Source organism: Leuciscus leuciscus (genome assembly GCF_965113295.1).
Source record: "Leuciscus leuciscus genome assembly, chromosome: 6".
NCBI classification, from domain to species: Eukaryota; Metazoa; Chordata; class Actinopteri; order Cypriniformes; family Leuciscidae; genus Leuciscus; species Leuciscus leuciscus.
Window position 1 is genome coordinate 31,251,732 of NC_138730.1, and position 21,468 is coordinate 31,273,199.

General features: G+C 38.0%; 1 protein-coding gene across 3 annotated transcripts in view; it reads left to right on the forward strand.

Moving 5' to 3' along the window:
* The window catches only part of astn1 (astrotactin 1), a 247,725-nt gene that overhangs the window by 209,204 nt on the left and 17,053 nt on the right, over positions 1-21,468 (forward strand). For all 3 annotated transcript variants that reach the window (XM_082172607.1, XM_082172608.1, XM_082172609.1), the window contains 3 exons: positions 1,302-1,570; positions 2,641-2,774; positions 2,906-3,057. In XM_082172607.1, coding sequence (XP_082028733.1) covers positions 1,302-1,570; positions 2,641-2,774; positions 2,906-3,057 — 555 coding nt within the window. The remainder of the gene's footprint in view (positions 1-1,301; positions 1,571-2,640; positions 2,775-2,905; positions 3,058-21,468) is intronic.

Genomic DNA, 21,468 nt, shown 5'->3' on the forward strand with positions numbered 1-21,468 from the left:
ACGTGGCCCATCTGATATTGCGAAAGGCTGAAGGAATAATGTGTTCTCACAGTGCATTTTCTTCTCACACTGTTGACTCATAAAATCTCTGTGTGGTTTGTTTTGTGTGCGTCTTTAAAATCTTGAGTGTGTGTGTGTCTTTTATTAAAGTGTGCTGCAGTGAAAGGGTATTCCCTAATTGGCAGTTGAGCTTGCAGATTGCTTCGTGTATGTGTGGAGGTCTGCAGAGTAAGCAACTATGAGTTCATATACTTTTGGGATGGGCTTAAAATAGTAGCAAAGCTTTACAGAATAAATGTACAGTTTCATTTTATGCTTAAATGATGATTCAGTGTCTGAAATAGGGGTGATAAAGCAAAAATTTATGTTTAGTTTGTTGGTCATGACAGTTCTCTGAATACTTTTAGCATGTTATCTAATATGGCAATGTTAATGTATTTGGTATTGGTGGACTAGATGTGCTACACTGCTGCTGCTGCAGAGCAAGTATGGGCTTGCTACTGCTAATAGATGCACAGACACACTGCTGTGAGCATGTAAGACATGCTGCTGCTACATAAAAAGACATTCACAAATCCCATAGCAGATCTAGGCAGGTGAATCTGGGGATGGTGGAGGGATTGAGAGGAATTAAGACTTGCTTAAATCAAACAATGAACCAAACTATTTAAATGTTAAGCAAGCAATCTCATTGGCTGCAGGATCAGCTTGTGCCATGCGGTAATAATGGGATTGCTTGCATATTGCATGTAAAGTACCTGTTCAGCCTGCACCCTCTAGAGTTTCACGACTGAACTAGATGTTTAATTAATTATTTAAGTTTGATCATTTACATAAATGTATAATAGTATTGTAATATATTTTAATTTGGGATGGGCTTAAAATAGAAGCAAGGCTTTACGGAATAAATCTACAGTTCAAATTATGATTTAGTGTATTGAAACAATGCTGATAGAGCACATATTGTATATGCTTTTTTATTTTAATCATTCAGCTTGTTGACAAGCTTTTAACTAGTTTTATGTTTTCTTTTTTATTGTGGCACATATACTGTATATGTGTAATTTTGTATTGTATGTGCATTTATGTTATGTGTATATATTTTTTTCTTAATTAACTCTGTGAAGCACTTTGTGACTACATTGTCTGTGAAAAGTGCTATAGAAATAAAGCTTACTTACTTACTTACTTACTTACTTACTTATATTAATATGATAATTTTTTTCATTAGTTGTTTTGTAATATTACTTTCTAACTCTTATCATTTTAAAATCAAAATCATGTGGAATTGTCTTTTTCAGGAAACTCTCCGTCAGACGAGTCGGAGGAGCGGGACAAAGAACCACGCACGCTCACTTACCCAGCATACATTGCCAGCCTGCTGGACTCGGGTGCCAAGCGCATGGCGGCAGGGGTGCGCATGGACTGCAGCAGTCAGGGCCAGTGCCCTTTGTCCTGTCACCTCTGCCACATGAGCCCTGGGCCTGCACGTCCTGCAGAGCCTGTGCTGCTCAACATCACGAAAGCCACACCAATCTACGATCTGGTCAACGGCAACGACACCTACCAGGTATCTGTAAGTCATTATGCTGTACTCTCACCCTGCAGCTCTTGCCAGGTTACCCACTGAACCTAAGCAGCGAAAAGCCTGGCCAGTACCAGGATGGGAGACCTCCTGGGGAAAACAAAGGTTGCAGCTGGACAGTGTTAGTGAAGCCAGCAGTCCAATTGCACCATTATAGTGACGGGGATATGATTCTGTCCTGCTCATTAAAAACAGCAAGGTGTTCAGAAAATAAAATAAAAAATTGCCATTGTTTTTGTCAATTAAATGTATCAATGTCCAATTTATCAGCAATACAGTGTCTCATCATAGTAAAATAAATGATCAAACATAAAGCCTATATAGTAATTGTTTTTAATTTTATTTTTTACAAATATTTACAATTATTTCAAAAGCATTTAAATAAAAACACTTATATACATTGTTTGGAAAGTTTATAATAATAATAATAATAAAGAAAATTTAACTTTTTAAAGATTTTTTGAAAGAAGTCTCTAATGCTCACCAAGGCTGCATTTGTTTAATCAAAAATGCTTGTAATTGTGAATTATTATTATAATGTAATTGTTTTCTATTTTAATGTATTTTATAATGTAATTTAAGAATTCATCTAATTTTCTTCTCTGTCTCTTCATACATTGTAAGGGAAAGGCAATGTTGTTTCAGAGGAATGGAAAGTTAATGCAGTTTGATTAAAGATTAGGCTGCAAAGATATATACATATACATATATATTGTGAGTGTGTGTGGTTCAGGTAAACATTATGCGGACAAAATGTCCTCACAAAGATGGTGAATTACAACATCCTTGTCCTTTTGAGGACATTTTTTGTTCCCATGAGGAAAACAGCTTATAAATCATACTAAGTGTACGTGATGTTTTTTGAAAATGTAAAAAATGCAGAAATTGTTCTATGATTGGTAGGTTTAAGGTTAGAGAAAATGTTAGGTTTTTTTTAAGGTTAGTTTATATGCTAATGCATCATCCAGGTAGATGCTGCACTCTAGTGGAGGAAGATTAATAGGTTATTAAATTCAAACTTTTAACATGTTCTGCATCTTTGCCTTATCATGCAGGCTCTGCAGGAGGCCATGATGAGTTTACTGTGGTGCTCTGCTAAAGGTGATGTTATTGATGACTGGTGTCGATGTGATTCCAGTGCCTTTGGCACAGACGGACTCCCGACCTGTGCTCCTCTGCCTCAACCTATGTGAGTTCTTGGAATTTACAGTTTGAATATCCTTAGCATAAATGGCTAAAATGAGGATTCAAAGTAAAATTTCAGATCCTGGTCAAACTTTAAGTCATAAATGTTCTATGTTTATTTTATACTCTTGTCAGGCTCAAGCTATCCCATTCATATGAACCCAGCAGTTCACTGATCATCATAGAATGGAATCATGCAGAGCCACCAATCGGAGTGAGAATTGTTGATTACCTCATCAGTCAAGAGAAGGTGACAGAGCGGACTGATCACTCCAAAGTTGAGACAGGTAAATCAATTATAATATGAGCTTATACAAAACATTTGGGATATATAAAATCCTCATATTCCTGTCTGCCTCAATAAAGGCTAAAAGACCAAAAAAGAGAAACAATACCCATTTATTTGGGAAGTAGCTGTGTAATAAGCGGGATAATGTACATTCAGCCAGTCATTATCACAAATTAAACCCCTTCGGGGTGATACAAGATCCCTTTGCCTCATGCTGGGGTCCTGATTACCCTGCCAAGGTTTATGTACGATAATGACAACTGACTGCTCATGAATATTTGAAATATAAATTAATTTTAATTGAATTTGAAAGACTGAACCACCAAATTGTGACCACATTTTATGTTGACAATAATAAAACAATGGAATAAAAATGCATTCATATTTTCTAAAGATATTCAGTTCCTCTTATGTTGAGGCTTTGATTGTACAATAAAACCTCTCACACAGTTGCCTTAAAATGTACCTGTAGATTAAAATAACCACCACAATTTATTGAGAAAAGCCCTACAGTTAAGTGTTATAAATCTGAGGGATGGCTGTTAAAATTAAGATTAAATACCATTCCAGAGGGAAAGTAAAACAAATGCATAAATTCAGAGACTTTACCCAAGTCTCTAGATGTTTCAGTTGGCGCTGTTGGTCCTATTATCAGGGAATGGAAGCCACATCAGAAGGCAAAGAAACTCCCTAGACAGGGTGATCATTTAAGACAAAACCATGAGAGAAGCCAATGGTCACTTTGATTAACAGTAACTTCAGAGTTCAGTAGAAGAAAGCAGATAAAGGTGGACTAGTCAGCCGGATCATGAGGGAGGGGAAGCATGCAAGAAGCCATTACTAAAATGAACAAGTGACGGCACATCTAGAGTTTGCCATTTGTGTCATGGGACCAGATTTTTTTTGGTCAGATGAAACCAAGATAGAGCATTTTAGTCTGAATTCAATGTAAACTGCCCACCTCTCACTATATACAGTTGATTTCATTCACTGTGGCCTGATAATTGTTACATATTGCCTATATTTTGTGCTTTAATCACTATGAGGTCTGTATAAAGTATCCCATTTGACCTTTAAATAAAGAATAATCTGAAATAACCCTGCAATATGATCTGAAATACCCTCCATGTTGTGCTTTCTCCATTTTTTAGGTTATAGACAGTGATGTATTTGTGTAATTTTGAAAGAATGAAACACCTTGAGGTGAATATTAAGTCAATATGTGTCTCACATCTCTATCTTTGGCATAATAGACATCACATGGGATTTATCCATGAACATCAAAAACACTCACCCCAATCAGGGTGAATGTATGTACATTCTAAGCCATATTTATCATGTTGCTGGATGAGGACCATGTTATTGTTCTGCCAGGGATTGCTGAGTAGATTGAATATGTCTTAATGTGAATGGCCCTCTTTCCTCTTTGCCTGGCATGCCAAATAGAAGCCCACCTCACTCTGCCCTGTGCTATACTCTAAAGTTGCGCTTTTCACCCTTCGAGTCCCCCTGGTCTTCGTACTTCGGTATTTACTGTGCTCTATACCAGCGCCAGAGATTTTATTCCACTTTAGGCAAGAATTGAAATCGATTTTTCACATAGATGATCAATGGTTCTTCAGAAGGCCTTGAAAACAGGTCTTGATACTGGACTTGCTGTGCTTCACAAGGACGTGAGACACACATGTGGCTCCCAGAAAATGCTGTGTTTTGTATGCGCCAGACATATTCAATGATTGATTGATCTGCTCACAGCTTAAACTGTGAAGTGTTTTAAATACAATGAGAAAGACCACCTTGAAGCAAGAGAAGGGCAGAACCATGGCAAGAGTTGATTCTGGTAATGATTAGGATTTAAGCCTTTCAGGATGAAGCAAAAATGGGCATATGTTAAATAACTTTGGATGAACACCAGAACATTTTAATCCAGGGCACTTCCCCTTTGCTTCTAGTTTCCTTCCTGACAAGAATCGTGATCCTCGGTCAACACAGAGGGACAACTACTGCTAGTACAAGACTGTAGTATAAGTGTAGCTAACTAATAACTACTGTATATCTGATGCAACAATAATGGCACTTGGGTATCTAATAATTATAATTCAACTTGTCTTATGGTAAACGTGAGGATGTGGGGGGTTATTATTATTACACTGTAAAAAAAAAAGTACATCCCCAAGTCAAACATTTTTCAATTAGTCTGACGTATAATTTCTCACTGAGCCAATGTTAACAGACTATTGCAACAAAAATTGCACTTGGGCCAATTTAAAAATTTAGATGTGACCAGTCACTAGAAAATTTTGACTTGGAGAGGTTAGAAATTTTTTACAGTGTATATTTTAAGTTTTTAAGTAACAATAAAGACATTTACAGTATTACAAAAGATTTCTATTTCCAACAAATGCTGTTCTTTTGAACTTTCTATTCATCAAAGAATCCTGAAAAAAAAGAATCACAGTTTCTACAAAAATATTAAAGAGCTCAACTGTTTTCAGCATTGATAATATAAAGAAATATTTCTTGAGCACCAAATCATCATATTAGAATGATTTCTTAAGGATCATGTGACAGTAGATTGGAGTAATGGCTGCTGAAAATTCAACTTTGCCACCACAGGGATAACATTTTAAAATATATTAAAATAGAAAACATTTCTTTTAAATTTAATTATTATTATTACACAATATTATTTATTATTATTATTATTATTATTATTATTATTATTATTTTAATTAAATGATACCTATTATGCCCCTTTTTACAAGATGTAATTTAAGTCTCAGGTGTCCCTGGAATGTGTCTGTGAAGTTTCAGCTCAAAATACCCCACAGATCATTTATTATACCATGTTGTAAATCATCTCACCTTTATAGCAAATTTTATTTAATAGAATTTTTGGGATATACTAACTTTTCATTATGTGACGTGTTGGCTGAGTTAGCGCTTATGCGCTCATTATAAATGAAAAAGTAATTGGGTGTGTGTTTTATTTGATATACCGTTCAATAATGCAATCGCTGCTGTCTGTCCCATAGAAGAACATGACAGCCAGCGTATGTTTTGGAACTATTGGGGCTTACATGAACCACGTGACAGCCATAGCGGCGACATCAGGGGCTGCGTTCCAGTCCACTTTTAGACACGCACTTGCGAACTTCCCTAAGCACTTCCCCTTGGGGGAATCCCTGCCGCCATTTTGAAGTGCGTTCCACTTCGTGAAGTGGACGAGGGAAGTTTATATGGACAGACCCTCGTTCCCTCGATTTTGACCGAGGGATCGAGTCTACTTCATATGTACACTTCAGGCACCTATATGTCCCACAATGCAGTACGATTGTGACGTCACCACAAATCTCGTCTAATCACCACCACAACAAACAACTCTATGATATATTAATTATATATATTTTTTAATTTAAAACAACCCAAATACACCTATATACATTTGGATGCTGAATTAAACAAATTATTAAAGGGAATTTTTTTTAAATAATAAATCAACTCCATAGCTGATTCCAAGTGATCAAGGGCTTAGGGCTGCGTTCCAGTCCACTTTTAGACACGCACTTGCGAACTTCCCTAAGCACTTCCCCTTGGGGAAATCCCTGCCGCCATTTTGAAGTGCGTTCCACTTCGTGAAGTGGACGAGGGAAGTTTATATGGACAGACCCTCGTTCCCTCGATTTTGACAGAGGGAGCGAGTCTACTTCAAATGTACACTTCAGGCACCTATATGTCCCACAATGCAGTACGATTGTGACGTCACCACATATCTCGTCTAATCACCACCACAACAGACAACTCTATGATATATTAATTATATATTTTTTAATTTAAAACAACCCAAACACACCTATATACATTTGGGTGCTGCATTAAACAAATTCTTAAAGAAAATAAATAAATAATAATAGATCAACTCCTTAGCTGATTCCAAGTGATCAAGGGCTTAGGACGTTCCAATTCAGCCCGCCGCAGTTTCCGCCAGTAGTGGGCACTCGTGCAACGTAAGCAATGACGTAGATCCGAGTGAACGAGATGGAGGGAAGTTAGCGAGTGAAGGGTATGACAATTTTGGACTGTAACGCAGCATAGGACGTTCCAGTTCAGCCCATTGCAGTTTCCGCCAGTAGTGGGCACTCGTGCAACGTAAGCAATGACGTACATCCGAGTTAACGAGACGGAGGGAAGTTAGCGAGTGAAGGGCATGACAATTTTGGACTGGAACGCAGCAAGAGAGTGTCGCAACTCTCTCTCTGAGAAAAGGTGCTAAGCTAATAGGGCAGAGTCGTGGGCGGGGCTTCACATTCGCTCATTTTGAGACATTCTGTTTCTAGAGTTGGGGTACTCGAGTCCGGACTTTTGAATGAACTCGGACTTGTCACGCACTCGGGTGAATTTGTACTCGGACTTGACACGGACTCGGACATTTTAGACTCTGAAAATTTGCCGAGTACAGTCGAGTCCGGGCACTGGAGGACACAATATTATTCAAAAACGAAACGAAACTACTTACATTGTGTTGTTTCAGCGTTGAGCATTGTAGCCAATCACAGTCATGTATATTACGCGCATGAACGCAGTGGCCAATCAAAGGCATTTTAGAGTCACCATAGAGACAGAGCGCAACGCGTCATAATCTGAAGACCACGCCCACCAAGGGGGAAAACAAACCAACCGTCTCCATTGACTTTGCATTGCGAGAGGCTGCCTCCTTGTCATTTCTTGCTTCTAAGAAAAGACAGAATAATGCCTAAAAGCTGCTATGTGACAAGGTGTACAGCAAACAAGCTAAGAAACCCAGAAATAAGTTTTCATAAGCTGTCGACCCCAAAAAACGAGCGTTTGAGGACATAAAAGTGGATACAGGCTGGAACGAATGGGTAAATTGTGGGATCTTGACACTCAGTATGCACTAAAAATACACTACGTGTGCAGTAAGTTAAACATTTGGTCACTGGTGAGTCAAATATCCAAATGTCAGTTTTATATATTATATTTCTGTAAGATAAACTATCCTGTGTTGCCGATTACGTTCTCCTCCAGCGGACGTACGTTAGTTTTCAGAGTAATGAGACACGTGACGCTCTGTCTCAACTGCCTGTATCCACTTTTATGTCCTAAGCACTCGTTTTTTGGGGTCGAGAGCTAATAAAAACTTATTTCTGTTTTTTTTAGCTTCTTTGCTGTACACCTTGTCACACAGCAGCTTTTAGGCATTTTTCTGTCTTTTGTTAGAAGCAAGAAATGACAAGGAGGCAGCCTCTCGCAATGCAAAGTCAATGGGGACGGTTGGTTTGTTTCCCCCCCCCCGGTGTGGGCGTGGCCTAAATGCGCTCTATCTCTATGCGGAGAATTCGCTTAAAATGTATGCTCAGAATAAGCGCAAATCCCCTCATAAACAACAAAGTCTAGACGCGATGTAAATAAGAGATTCACTGTGCAGTGCGGACAACTTCAGTTTATGACAAGAGTTTTGGTGAGAGTGCAGAACGCGGTAAGTAAGTGGCTTAAAGGGGGCGCTAATGACAATCTAAATAATAGTTTTGTTTTTCATGCTTCTAGAGGACCAGTGCACCTATGGAGCTAGAATTGTGTCTTTATTACATGCGATACAATAAATGATCTGAGAGAAAAAAAAAAGTTTGAGAGAAAAAGTTATCACACTGATAGCAAAAAAGCATTTCATGAGAGAAAAAAGAATATTTGAGAGAAAAAGTTTTCATACCAATAGCAAAAAATAATAATATTTGAGACTAAAAAAAGTTTTGAGAGAAAGTATTTTCTAATAGAACATAAAAAATATAAATGTAAAAAAAAAAAAATTATTTCTGAGAAAAAAAATCTCTCTCAAAATACTTTGAAAAAACTCTCAAATATATATTTTTTTGCTATCAGTGGGAAAACATTTTCTCAAAAAAAAAAGTGTTTCTCTCAAACAAAACTTACATTTTGAAGCTCCTACGCGTATGGGTAAGATGATGACACACACAACTCGATGGGTAGCTGGCTGAGCAAGTTCAGCATCACTGAAGATTAAACATTAAAAAATAGCACTCATATTCATGAATGAATGTGTATTATATTGTTTATTATGCTCAACTAAGGCAGAGGCGGCATCTATGCCGGTGAACCGAACAATGGTGTAATGATTCAGTTCGACTCCCAAGACCAGACGATGCTCACCCGACTGGCCAATAGGAACGTGGCCCCGCCCATGACACAATTTTCACAGCAAAAGCAAAATCCTGACACAAAAGCAAGAAATTGCATCGAGAGCAAAGAAAAGCGTTTTGAGAGAAACACTTTTTTTTTTAGAGAATGTTTTCCCACTGATAGCAAAAATATATATATTTGAGAGTTTTTTCAAAGTATTTTGAGAGAGAGTTTTTTTCTCAGAATTTTTTTTTTTTTTTTTTACATTTATATTTTTTTGTTCTATTAGAAAATACTTTCTCTCAAAACTTTTTTTAGTCTCAAATATTATAATTTTTTGCTATTGGTATGAAAACTTTTTCTCTCAAATATTCTTTTTTCTCTCATGAAATGCTTTTTTTGCTATCAGTGTGATAACTTTTTCTCTCAAACTTTTTTTTTTTCTCTCAGATCATTTATTGTATCGCATGTAATAAAGACACAATTCTAGCTCCATATGCACCGTTCACAGTGTAAAGTTTAAGGAGTGATACCCGCATTTAAATGTGGGAGTGAACCCGCTAAATTATAGTCCTATGAGTCATGAAATTGCATGCACCATAGCAACATGAGAACGTGATAACCATAGCAATATTTTGGCGTCTAATAATGTTATTATTTTTGTTACAGTTACAATTTAGTCATAAGTTTACATACACCTTGCAGAACCTCCAAAATGTTTTTTTTTTTTTTTTTTTACTGCCCTGAAAAAGCTTTTTCACATTACAGATGTTTAAGTATAGCCACAAGACAAACTACATATTAACTGTTTTTTTGTTTGTTTTTTTGTAATGGTTGTTCATTAGTCCCTTTTTTGTCCCGAACAGTTAAACTGCCCAATGGTCTTCAGAAAAATCCTCCAGCTCCTGCACATTATTTGCTTTTCCAGCATCTTCTGCATATTTGACTCCTTACTAGCAGTGATTGTATGATTTTGAGATCCATATTTTCACACTGGGACTCAGACACAACTATTACAAACGCTGCAAACATTCAGTGATGCTCAAGAAGGAAACATCCATTAAGAGCCAGGGCATGTAAATTGGTGTAAATTTTTATTATTGTTAGTAATTAATTAATTTAGTACTGCCCTTTAGAGGCTAAATAAGATATTAACATGTAAAAGAAAATAAGAAAAATGTACACCTTCACCATTTTCTTGCTCAAACGTTTACCCCTGGCTCTTAATGCATCGTGTTGCATTCTTGAGCATTACCTTGCAGATTCTGAAATAATGTGACCAATCATAATGCAGATATCCACCATTTTTGTCTGACAAACAAACCCAACCAAAACCAAAAGGTGTGTATTGACATCTTTTTGCAGTTCTAATGTTTATTCATGTTTAATTCGTGCTATAACTAAAATAGATGATCAGTTCACATGCTGCTTGAACTTAGGCGCTACACATTAAAGCGCCACAAAATGGTATTTATTGTTTGAATTTCACAAAAATGACACAATTTTAAAGCTGAGACTTTATTTTATAACAAAAGGATCCTGCTCTGTCTTGTCTGTTGGCGCATTGTCAGTATCCTCTTTGCTCCGCAATATATTTTTCACTGTGTGAGAACATGATGTGTGGAGTGAGAGCGGAATGGCTTGTCGGACGTAGCAACAGTAACTAAGAGGGGCGGGTCTTTGTGAAAGGTCAATTTCAAATCATTGAAATCTTTGTGGACTCGGCCGGACTCGACTCGGACTCGGATGTTAAGGACTTGGACTCAAGTCCGACTCGGGCCCCTTTGAACTCGGACTTGGACTCGGACTTGATTGGTAAGGAATTGGACTCGACTTGGACTTGACAAAGGTGGACTCGGACCCAACACTAACTGTTTCATTATTTATGGTGGGAAAATAACAAACGAAGTGGATGGATTTTTACCACAACTGCAGACACATAATTATGTTCAAAAACAATATAAAAGTGAATTTTGCTTAAGAGGTCCCCTTCAAAGAGAGAGAGAAATTGAATGCTTAACAGCTTGTGCTTTGACATCTTTTGGATAATGCTTCTGTTTGGTCTTAAAGTTGTTATATGTGGCAAGTTACTCTGGAACTGTGGTCAAGAAAAATGAAGCTTCCGAAATATGATGATACTTTCCTCTTAGTTGCTACATCCTTGTTTGTACTGTTTGTAAATTATGTCAGGCTTACAGCTGTATCATTAGCTCAAAAATAAAAAATAAAATAAAAGAAAAAACCATGACAACCTTTGGCTTTCCTGTTATATCTTCCTCTATCTTCATCCATTCCCCTCATTCGCTTTAAAGACATGCCCATTTCCTGTCTTTCCCCACCTTTGTTGTTGCCCTGTCCAAGTTGGACTTCAGACACGTTGTGGCTATTAAAGCAGAAAAGAACACCATGTTAAATGAAGTCCAAATGTGGTATAGTGAAAATGAGATTGATGAGGAGATGATCGTAGAGATCCTGCTGCAATCCAGATATGTATAAGTGTTTCTGCATTTTCCTCTTTATCCGTAGAGGTAACGTCTTGTTCTTTACGAGCCCTGGATTTAAAGTTGGCCAGAACCAGCAACTTTTCAGCCTGGAAGGTTCTGAATGTACTTCAGGCTGACAGAAAACTGATTATAAAACCTCTTTTGATTTGTAAGGTCTCATAAGTAACATGAGGGATTTTCTCATCTCGTGCATGGCTGTCCTTCGTTTGCTTTAAAAAAAAAAAAAACAGAGGCTGTAACTTGCAAGTCATTGCAAACCCATGTTTCACGAGTTCACACGTACATGAAATCAGATGTAGTAATTTATGCGCATTTGGCGTGCTGTCCGGGAGAGGGCTCCGAGCTCGGAATTAGGCCCGAACCCAGAGTACTCCCCTCTTTTGACTGGGATAGAACCAGCCAAGAGTGAAGTGATGAGGTGGTGGAGGGATGCTGTGAAACTGTCATAAGACAGAGGTGAGGGATTTCAGAGGTATTTATACCGGCTTCCTCTTGTCCTGATTGGTTGATTACCTGAACTCATTTACTGTTGTTCCAAATCTGTGAATGTACATAGTCTTCTGTGACTCTGAAAAGAAGATTTTTTGCGATGTCTCACACAACGGCCTAACCAGATGCGATGCAATAAGATTACAATGACAAGCTATTTGTCTGTCTACACCAGATGCGACACGACTATGAGAAAAGAAGAGCTTGTGGGGGCGGAGTCTCTCTGCAAGCGCAACAAATTTGAAAAATACATAATCAAAATCAAAACATAAATATTTTAACACGATGAAATATACATACTGAGTGACTGAAACAATCAGTGTCATAGAATGCACTTTGTTTGTTCACATTGAGTTCACAATTTGAGGGCCCTATCTTACACCCGGCGCAATGCAGCGTCAATCGGAATGCAAGTGTTTTTTGCTAGTTTCAGTCCGACGCAGTTATTATTTTCACGTCCTGTGCCACGTTGTTTAAATAGCAAATGCATTTGCGCCCATTTGTGCACCCATGGGCGTGCTGGTCTGAAAACGAGGTGTGTTCTGGCGCATTGTTGGCACGTTGCTATTTTGAGGCAACAGAAATAGACTGCGCCATTGACCAACTGAAACCTGGTCTAAAGTCAATGGCGCAATATTTTTTTGGTTATTTAAAGAGCGTTAGTAATGCCAAGGCTATAGGCGGGTCCACAACGCGCGCACACTCTGCTTATTAAACACACACGTACAGCAGCACACAAACATGCCAAATATTTAAAATAAAAGGATTACAATGTAAACGATTATTATTGTGTACATAAAGATATGGTGGAATCCGGCTTGTCCCGTAGATGGTCTGCTTGCGCACTTTTACCTTGCGCACGAGCAGATCCGTTTGCGCTCTGGAGACGGCTTCGGTCTTTCCACTATCAAATTCCGTCATGTAAATAGTGAATCTGCCATGGCGCAAGCACAACTGGCATTTAAAGGGAATGGGAGATGAGACTCTGATTGGTTTAACGCACATAAATCCCAAAACACACCCATTACTCATTAAGAAAATAGGGACAACCCTTTTAGACCATGCGCCGTTTGCGCCGACCATTTTTCCCATCATTAAACTCGCGCACTGCGCTTTAGACCATGCGCTTAGATCGTTAAAATAGGGCCCTGAATGTGTTTGTTTCATTTTAATCGATTCTGATTGATTTTGAGGTGAATTTCCATTGTTGCTTTCAGTGTGGCTATAAAAGTCATGCAAAATGATATTCAAATGTTCAATCTCCAAATGTTGTTATAAACCTATATTTTGTTATATATATTTTTCCCCCGTGGAACACACAAGGATTAGTTAGAAGAATCTTCACACAGATCATTTCCAAAGGCAGTTCATAATCATGCCTGTCACATATCCATCATTATTCACTGATAATCTTAGATTACAGTTTCATTTGTGAAATGGATAAATTGGGTGAAAAGATTCGGTTCAAAAGAATGATTTATTCTATTGATCTGGTTCTTAAGTTTAACTCGACACGGTGCTTGATTGTTGAAGATTATCAGTGAACAACAGCTTAAAGGGATACTTCAGGATTTAGCATTAAGCTTTGTATTAGTAGAAAACCTGTATTATTTTCGAATTACTGTGCTTTACACCCTCACATCCCCTGAGACGAGAGATTTATGTATTTTTTGTCTGGAAAAAATCCTCAGATGACGCAAAAATCGTCATTTTGCGTCATCAGAGGATTTTTTGGCCAGAGGCTAAAGACTACAGCCAGTAGTAGGGACTGTCCCGCATGTTTCAACCCGCCCATAGAGGGTGGGATCTCACTCACAGAATGTACACATAGTGTCTGCCTTTTTTTTTTTTTGGAAGCTAAGCTAGCAGGCTCTTGTTCTGTGGAGAAAGCTGAGTAGTAGGAGAAAGTTGAGTAGTAGGGGTTACCATCCTATTTTTCCCGGACATGTCCGGCCGTCGAGATCTTCCAAAATGTCCGGGATTCGGCTTTTGCTTTCTGCAGTCGCCATTCATTGTTTACATGCACACCTTTTGTTTCAATCTAACTGAATTCATTCCGATTGGTGAATCGGCAATTTACATGAATGCTAAACAAGTGATCGGTTGATGTGCGTTTTAACATTGCTAAGAAAATTCCCGCTCCTCCGTGAGAGATACGAGACCGGTGCGTCTCAGTAATCACGCCACTGGCCTCTCATCATTCTCCCACGGCCCTCAGTCTCGTCCTGCTCGCCACAGTAAACATAATGAATGGCGACTGTAAAACGCAAAAGCCGAATCCCGGACATTTTGGGCAATCTCGAAATCAGACTCGTCACGGAGACTCACTAGTAGCCTAGTCTTGTTGTTTTAAACTGCGCTCTCTTACCGGTAGGCGTGGCTTGGGAGTGACCTCCTAGGGCAGCGAAGCAAGTGCATTCTGGGAGTTGTTGTCTTTCATCCACATAAGCCAAAAATACATTTTCTGACTTTTCTCAGTCTAGAAAGCTCCAAATTCAAAAATTATTTCACATTTCTTCTACATAAATGACCCATTTTAAATACACATTCATCTTTCCAGAGGTGAAGTATCCCTTTAAATTGTTGTCTGTTTCTCATCTGACTTCAGGAGACTTGGAATACAGTGCAGTCACCATGCTATTTATTATTAGTTTGTAATTTTCCAACTGTTTAGTTATTAGAGTGAAAACTAAACTCATACGTGTTTGAAAATGCTCCTACAGGTACTACAGTTTTCTCTAAATCATTGGACATGCTGGGAATTCACTTGGAAAGGGAAAAATCACATTTCTGGCAATAAATTACACAAGCCACATTTGCCATATGCTTTCCTTTACTATGTATATAATGAAATGATTGTCTCTTCCTGAAAATGGTGTCCAGTGCTTTATTTTGTGTGCGGCTGCCTAGAAACGAGGTGTGGCTCATCTTACCTTGTGTCTCATTTTACTTTTGTCTGTGGATGAGCAAATAATGACAATTTTCATTTTGGCTGAACTATTCCTGTAAAAAAAAAGAAGAAAAAAAAGGACTTTATGTGGATTTTAAAGTGTTTACTGGACATACTGTGTTAGGAGTTTAGTAAATCTAAAAACTTCAAAACCGGTCTGCTATAAAATAACACACACAGTGAGACTGCCAGCTTTGCATGCTAATAGAGCTCTTAATAGGAATCAGGCACACAACGTGACATCATCAGCTCTTGCTTTTCTCTCGTGGTGTGGGAACCAAGTAAATGGGAAGTCTGCCTTCAGTCATATCACCCTGACCAGAAACAGTGTGAAAACAAACAGCTTTCAACACCAGACTGATGTCAGGATTTTGATCACATATAATAGCCGGGTTTACTCAAGGGTCAGAGGGACATAACATCCTACCCATAAACAGACGGTTGGCATAAAGAACCGGGTGCCACACTTCCCAAAGTCAAGTAGAGGGACCTATCCTCCATGCAGCAGGCAAAACGAGGGCTTCTAAAAAAAAATAAAGGGGGTTGTTTTTCCCTTGAATAGGTGGAAGACACAGTTTCACTCCTGAGGAATGTTTCCGTAGCCCTGCTCCTGGAGGATGATCTCACTCTCGGTGTCTGTGAGAGGGGTCAGGTTCTGAAGCCCGAGCAGGTGCACTGCGGAAGCTGGCACAGCTCACACTGATTCACTCATACTCACACAAATCCATGTGTCTGTGTGTGCACGTACTTTTGAACAGGCATCTAACTCTGTGTTATGAGTTGTTTTCTTTTGGGTGGGTGCTTTTATATTTGTCTTTATTTAAGTTTGTTTAAGTAACATATATTTGTCAGACATGACAACATGTCAGACACATTGTCTATGTCTTTATATGTATTTTTATATAGAAGTTTGAATTTATGTGTTCGTTTTTTGGTATATTATGCACCGGGATCCACTAGTGAAAATGCTTTACCAAAAATATTTGAAATATATACCGTATTGAAACATTGAACATTAATATCAAATTGATGTTGAAAACAGTTGTGCTGCTTTTTTTCTTTCTTTCTGGGAAACGAATAGAAATATCAAAAGAACAGCGTTTATCTTTTGTAACATTAAGGGCCCTATTTTAATGATCTGAAACGCAAGTATCAAGTGCGAAACGCAAGTAACTTTGTGGGCGGGTCGTGGGCGCTGTTGCTATTATACCGGCGGGATAAATGACTCTTGTGCCCGATGCAAATCTAAAATGGGTTGGTCTGAAGTAGCTTCATTACTCATAGGTGTGGTTTGGGCGTAACGTGAAATAAACCAATCAGAGCGACATCTCACATTCCCTTTAAAAGCAGGCGCGCTTATTCCATGGCGGATGCTATTATAACGGCGGATTTGCCAGGCGCACGGCAGGAGCGGTTCACAGCCAAGGTGACCGACGTTCTGGTCAGGGCCGTAAAACACAGAGAAGTGACATTGTATGGGGATGGGAGAAACCCACCCAAATTAGCTTCGGTTAAACAGGCGTATAAAAATTTGGGTAAATGTGTAAGCTAGATTTATGCCTATTTTTTTCACATCTTCATGGACACAACAATGATTTCCCTCGTGTGTTAATATTTTTCCTTGTAATAGTGTATGGTTTTCTAAAAATGAGAACTGCTGCGTCTGTGTGTAGATGAGATAAGCAAAGTGCATGCACGTTGTGCACACGCTATCTTGATTATGGCCAAGCATGCGCCCTTAAAATAGCATATGAATAACGCGCAGCGCGCCACTGACTTTAGACTAGGTTTTTCCTGGTCATTGGCGGAATTGTTTTCTGGAACTGCAAAATAGCATCAGGGAACGTTTACGCCGGAACACGCCTTAATTTCCTATTTTACCGACGTGCGTCTGTGGAGGGAAAAGTCCGCTGTGCGCGGGTGCAAAATACGAATGATACATGCGTCGGTGTACAAAGTAAATTGAGCTGGGTGCAAGATAGGGCCCTAAAAATGTCTTTACTGTCACTTTTCGTCAATTTAATGCATCATTGTGGAATAAAAGCATTTGTTTCTTTATTTAAAAAAATTATAATAATAAAAATTTTACCAACCCCAAACATCCTAAAACATTCTACAGTAGTCAACATTTGAAGTAGGGGTGTGCGATATGACGATTTTTGATCGTGGACGATTAAAATGTCTCCACGATCTGCTTTTGAAGAAATATCGTAGTATCGCGCATTCTCAGTTGCTGTTCTGGTGCCTCTGTCCCAACATACTGAACAACGCGACATATATTTAGATCAAATGTTAACGCAGCGGAACGGGACACTACAGTTCACAAACGTTCATAATTTGCATGTGCTTTAATGCCTTGTCGGTTAAACATTTAATTCGCGTGCTGATGCGCTGTTCTTCTCAGCGCGTACATGTGAAGCTCACATGCACTAAAAGCCTGTCTACCAGCGCCTGAATACCGGTCTAAGTTATCTTTCGAGTCTTATTGTACTAATACTGTCAAATACATACAAGGTTTACATAAACAAAGTCGGTGATGTCTAAAGTGAAAGCAAACTTGAGAAAATTGAGAGAAAATCTGCTTGTCAAATGCGTGTATAAAAGACGCGCGCAGCTCTTAAAGAGACAGTAGTAATAGTAAACACGCTGCCGTTTGTCCTTAAAGGGATAGTTCACCCAAAAATAAAAATGATCTCATTATTTACGCACTATAATGTTGTTCCAAGCCTGTATTAATTTCCTTGTAATATTTTCTAATATTTTTCTAATATTAATATTTTGAAGAATGTGGCTATACAAACAGTTGCTGGTCCCCATTGACTTCCATAGGGGAAAAATATACTATGGAAGTCACATTCTTTCAAATAACTTTTATTTTCAACCGAAGAAAGAAACTTATTCGAGTTTAAAACAACTTGAGAGAGTAAATTATGACAATTTGAATTTTTAGGAGAACTATCCCTTTATTGTAATAAAACAACAAAATGCAAAGAGAAAATCACTCACTGCTCTTGACTGATAACTTTAATAGTAGCATTAATAAGTATCAATTTATAATTTATACAGTGAAGTCTATGTTTTGTTTTATTTTCATATTTGTTCATTTAATTACTTTCTTCAATGCTACTGTTAAATACACCTGTAGCTGAAAACAAAGCACTGTTTATTTAATTTGTATATTAAGTTGTGTGTGTAATGTGTATCTTTGATCTTAATATTTAATAACAAAGAAAATAATGACAAATATTTTTTTATCTTCGCCCCATCTGCCATTCTTTTTTATTTTATATTTTGTTACCTAAGGCTTTGTTTTTAAAATATGGACATTAGTTTGGCTGTGATACTCAGTCACAAAATAGTAAAACCAACATAAAAAAGAATCGTGATAAAATCGTTAATCGTGATTTTCCTGAAAAAAATCATGATATGATATTTTTACCATATCGCCCACCCCTAATTTGAAGTGGATCAAAACCTTTCCTCAAAGTTATACATGAATTTTTAACAAAACCCGTTCTTGTCTTAGGACAACTTTGATTAACTTTTTTGATCCACTTAAAATGTTGACTACTGTATTTATTTCTTCTTTTAATTGCATTTCGAATCCCACATTTTCAATGTGACCTCAGATGTATGGACCCCACTGTGTGCGTGATCATTTGCACCTGTGCAAATTGCTAGACATAATATCCAGTGAACAACAACAGGATCGTATTAAAGTCCAGCAATACTTGGAGTTCCTCATCATAAAAACATGTTGTCTCCACCCGTTATTGGAACTCAAGGGCCTCAGGGTTTCTGTCCAGGCAGATGCTGTTAGGATGTACAGTTGCTGATCTACAGATATAACAGAAATGAAGGTGGCTTGAGCTGTGCTTTAAAGGCCCTCCTTCATATGTTTCCTGCCCAGATGTCAAATGCCCATTTGACCAGGAGCCATCAACATGTGCTGCCGAGCATGTCTCCACCCGACAATACTGCCTTGTTTATCATTAACATCAAACTATACATCACTATATATCACAACAATTACATATTCACCTTATCCCCATGCTTTCTACTTGACTCTAATTGGTCAGATGCAGTTTTGTAGTTAGTTAGTTAGTTCGTCAGTTAGTTAGTTAGTTTTTCAATACCAGACTCAAACTTATAGTTGGTTCCCCTTTCATTTTGGTTATGTTTTTGATCGTGTTGTGTTTTATGATTACTTAAGTCTACCTTATTGGTGTTATAATTGTACAAAAGTGTCCTTGAGCACTGGAAAGGCGGTATATAAATAAACGTATTATATTATTATTATTAAGAGGTTTGCCGTTTTATTAATAGTAGTTTTTGTTTGTTTTATGTTTTATAATCCTTTTAGGAGGAATGTTTGCTGTGGTTTTGGAACTGCTTATCTTCTTTTTTTTCTTTTTTTAAATGTGTTCTGTGTGAGTGCTTTCCATTATATTTTCTCATTCTGTGCTTTCTTTGGTGTGGTCGGTCTTTAGTCACGTTCATTATATAAATCTGTCTTCCAGGCAATTTTCTTACCTTAACAGCACATGGAGTCTAAGTGTTATCACCTGTTGGTTTCTGTCAAGTGTGGGATTATATCAAATTGTAGGAAAGAGCATGTTTCACAATTTAATCGAAGTTGAGCGGCAGCTAAGCTCTTAGCAGCGCTATGACGTAGATGGCAAGTGTAACGTCTATATCAAAAGATATTTGCACGAAAATGAATGCAGATTAAAGAGTTTTTGTTTCACTCCCATCCACTCCAACTCTGCATAGCACTAACACCCACCTTTCCTCTGCTACAATTAACCTTTTATATCCTCTTTTCGTTGAAAAAGACAATATGCTCCACGTGAGAAATCGAGTCTGTTAATCATTTTTGGGGAAGAAATGCCAAGAATTGATACATTACAAACCGTTCTTATCCATCACTCAGTCTCTGTTCATCAAAGTAGACAACGAAGGCCAGATGTTGTTTGTGGAGTATTTTGCGGAGCTGCCACGTGTGTTTGATACCAGAGCGTTGCTGTTTAATGGAACTGGTAAAACTTCCAGCGCTTTGGATATGGAGTTGCTCCTGTGATGGATTTGGAGATGTTTAATTGAAATGTTTACCTGTTTAACAGAAACAAAAGATCCTCGTTATGTGTGGTCAGGCTCAGGCTGTTCCCACAAGACTAATAGATTTTTTGTTTTCTCTTGCTTTCTTAGTTTTTTATTGTAAATTTTACCTGAGTTGGTAGAAATAAAGTCCCGATGCGTCCAAGGGCCTTAGAAACTTCCTTTTCTGCCTGCCTTCCTTCCTTCCTTCCTTCCTTCCTTCCTTCCTTCCTTCCTTCCTTCTTCCGCTTCCCTATTTCTTTTCTTGCTTCCTTTTCTCACTTATTTCCTTCCTCCCTTCTTTCTTTCTTTCTTTCTTTTTGATCTTGGAGTTTTTAATTGTAAATTACCTAAGTTGGTAGAAATAAAGTCCCCATGCATCCAAGGGCCTTAGAAACGTCCTTTTCTGCCTGCCTTCCTTCCTTCCTTCCTTCCTTCCTTCCTTCTCCCGCTTCCCTATTTCTTTTCTTGCTTCCTTCGCTCACTTATTTCCTTCTTTCTTTCTTTCTTTCTTTCTTTCTTTCTTTCTTTCTTTCTTTCTTTCTTTCTTTCTTTCTTTTTGATCTTGGAGTTTTTAATTGTAAATTTTACCTAAGTTGGTAGAAACAAAGTCCCCATGCGTCCAAGGGCCTTAGAAACTTCCTTTTCTGCCTGCCTTCCTTCCTTCCTTCCTTCCTTCTCCTTCTCCCGCTTCCTATTTATTTTATTGCTTCCTTTTCTCACTTATTTCCTTCCTCCCTTCTTCCAGTTCTTTCTTTCTTTCTTTCTTTCTTTCTTTCTTTCTTTCTTTCTTTCTTTCTTTCTTTCTTTTTGATCTTGGAGTTTTTAATTGTACATTTTACCTAAGTTGGAAGAAAAAAAGTCCCAATGCGTCCAAGAGCCTCAGAAACGTCCTTCCTTTTTGCCGTCTTCTTTCCTATTATTGCTTCCTTCCTTTCTTTCCTCCCTTTTTACAGTTCTTTCTGTCTTTCTTTCTTTCTTTCCCTTGCATCCTTTATTTGTTCTTTTTCTTCCTTCTTTCTTTCCTTAAATCTCTAATAGTAACCTTTTCTTTTCTCATGTCTTTCTTTCCTTCCTTTCTTTCTACCTGTCTGTCTCTGTCTTTCTCTTTAAGTTATACACATTTCAGCTTCCTGGTTGACTGCAGGGCAGAAACAGTAAGGTCTATGTGTCTAAGTAGCAACAAATTAGTTTAGGGGAAACATATGGCAAA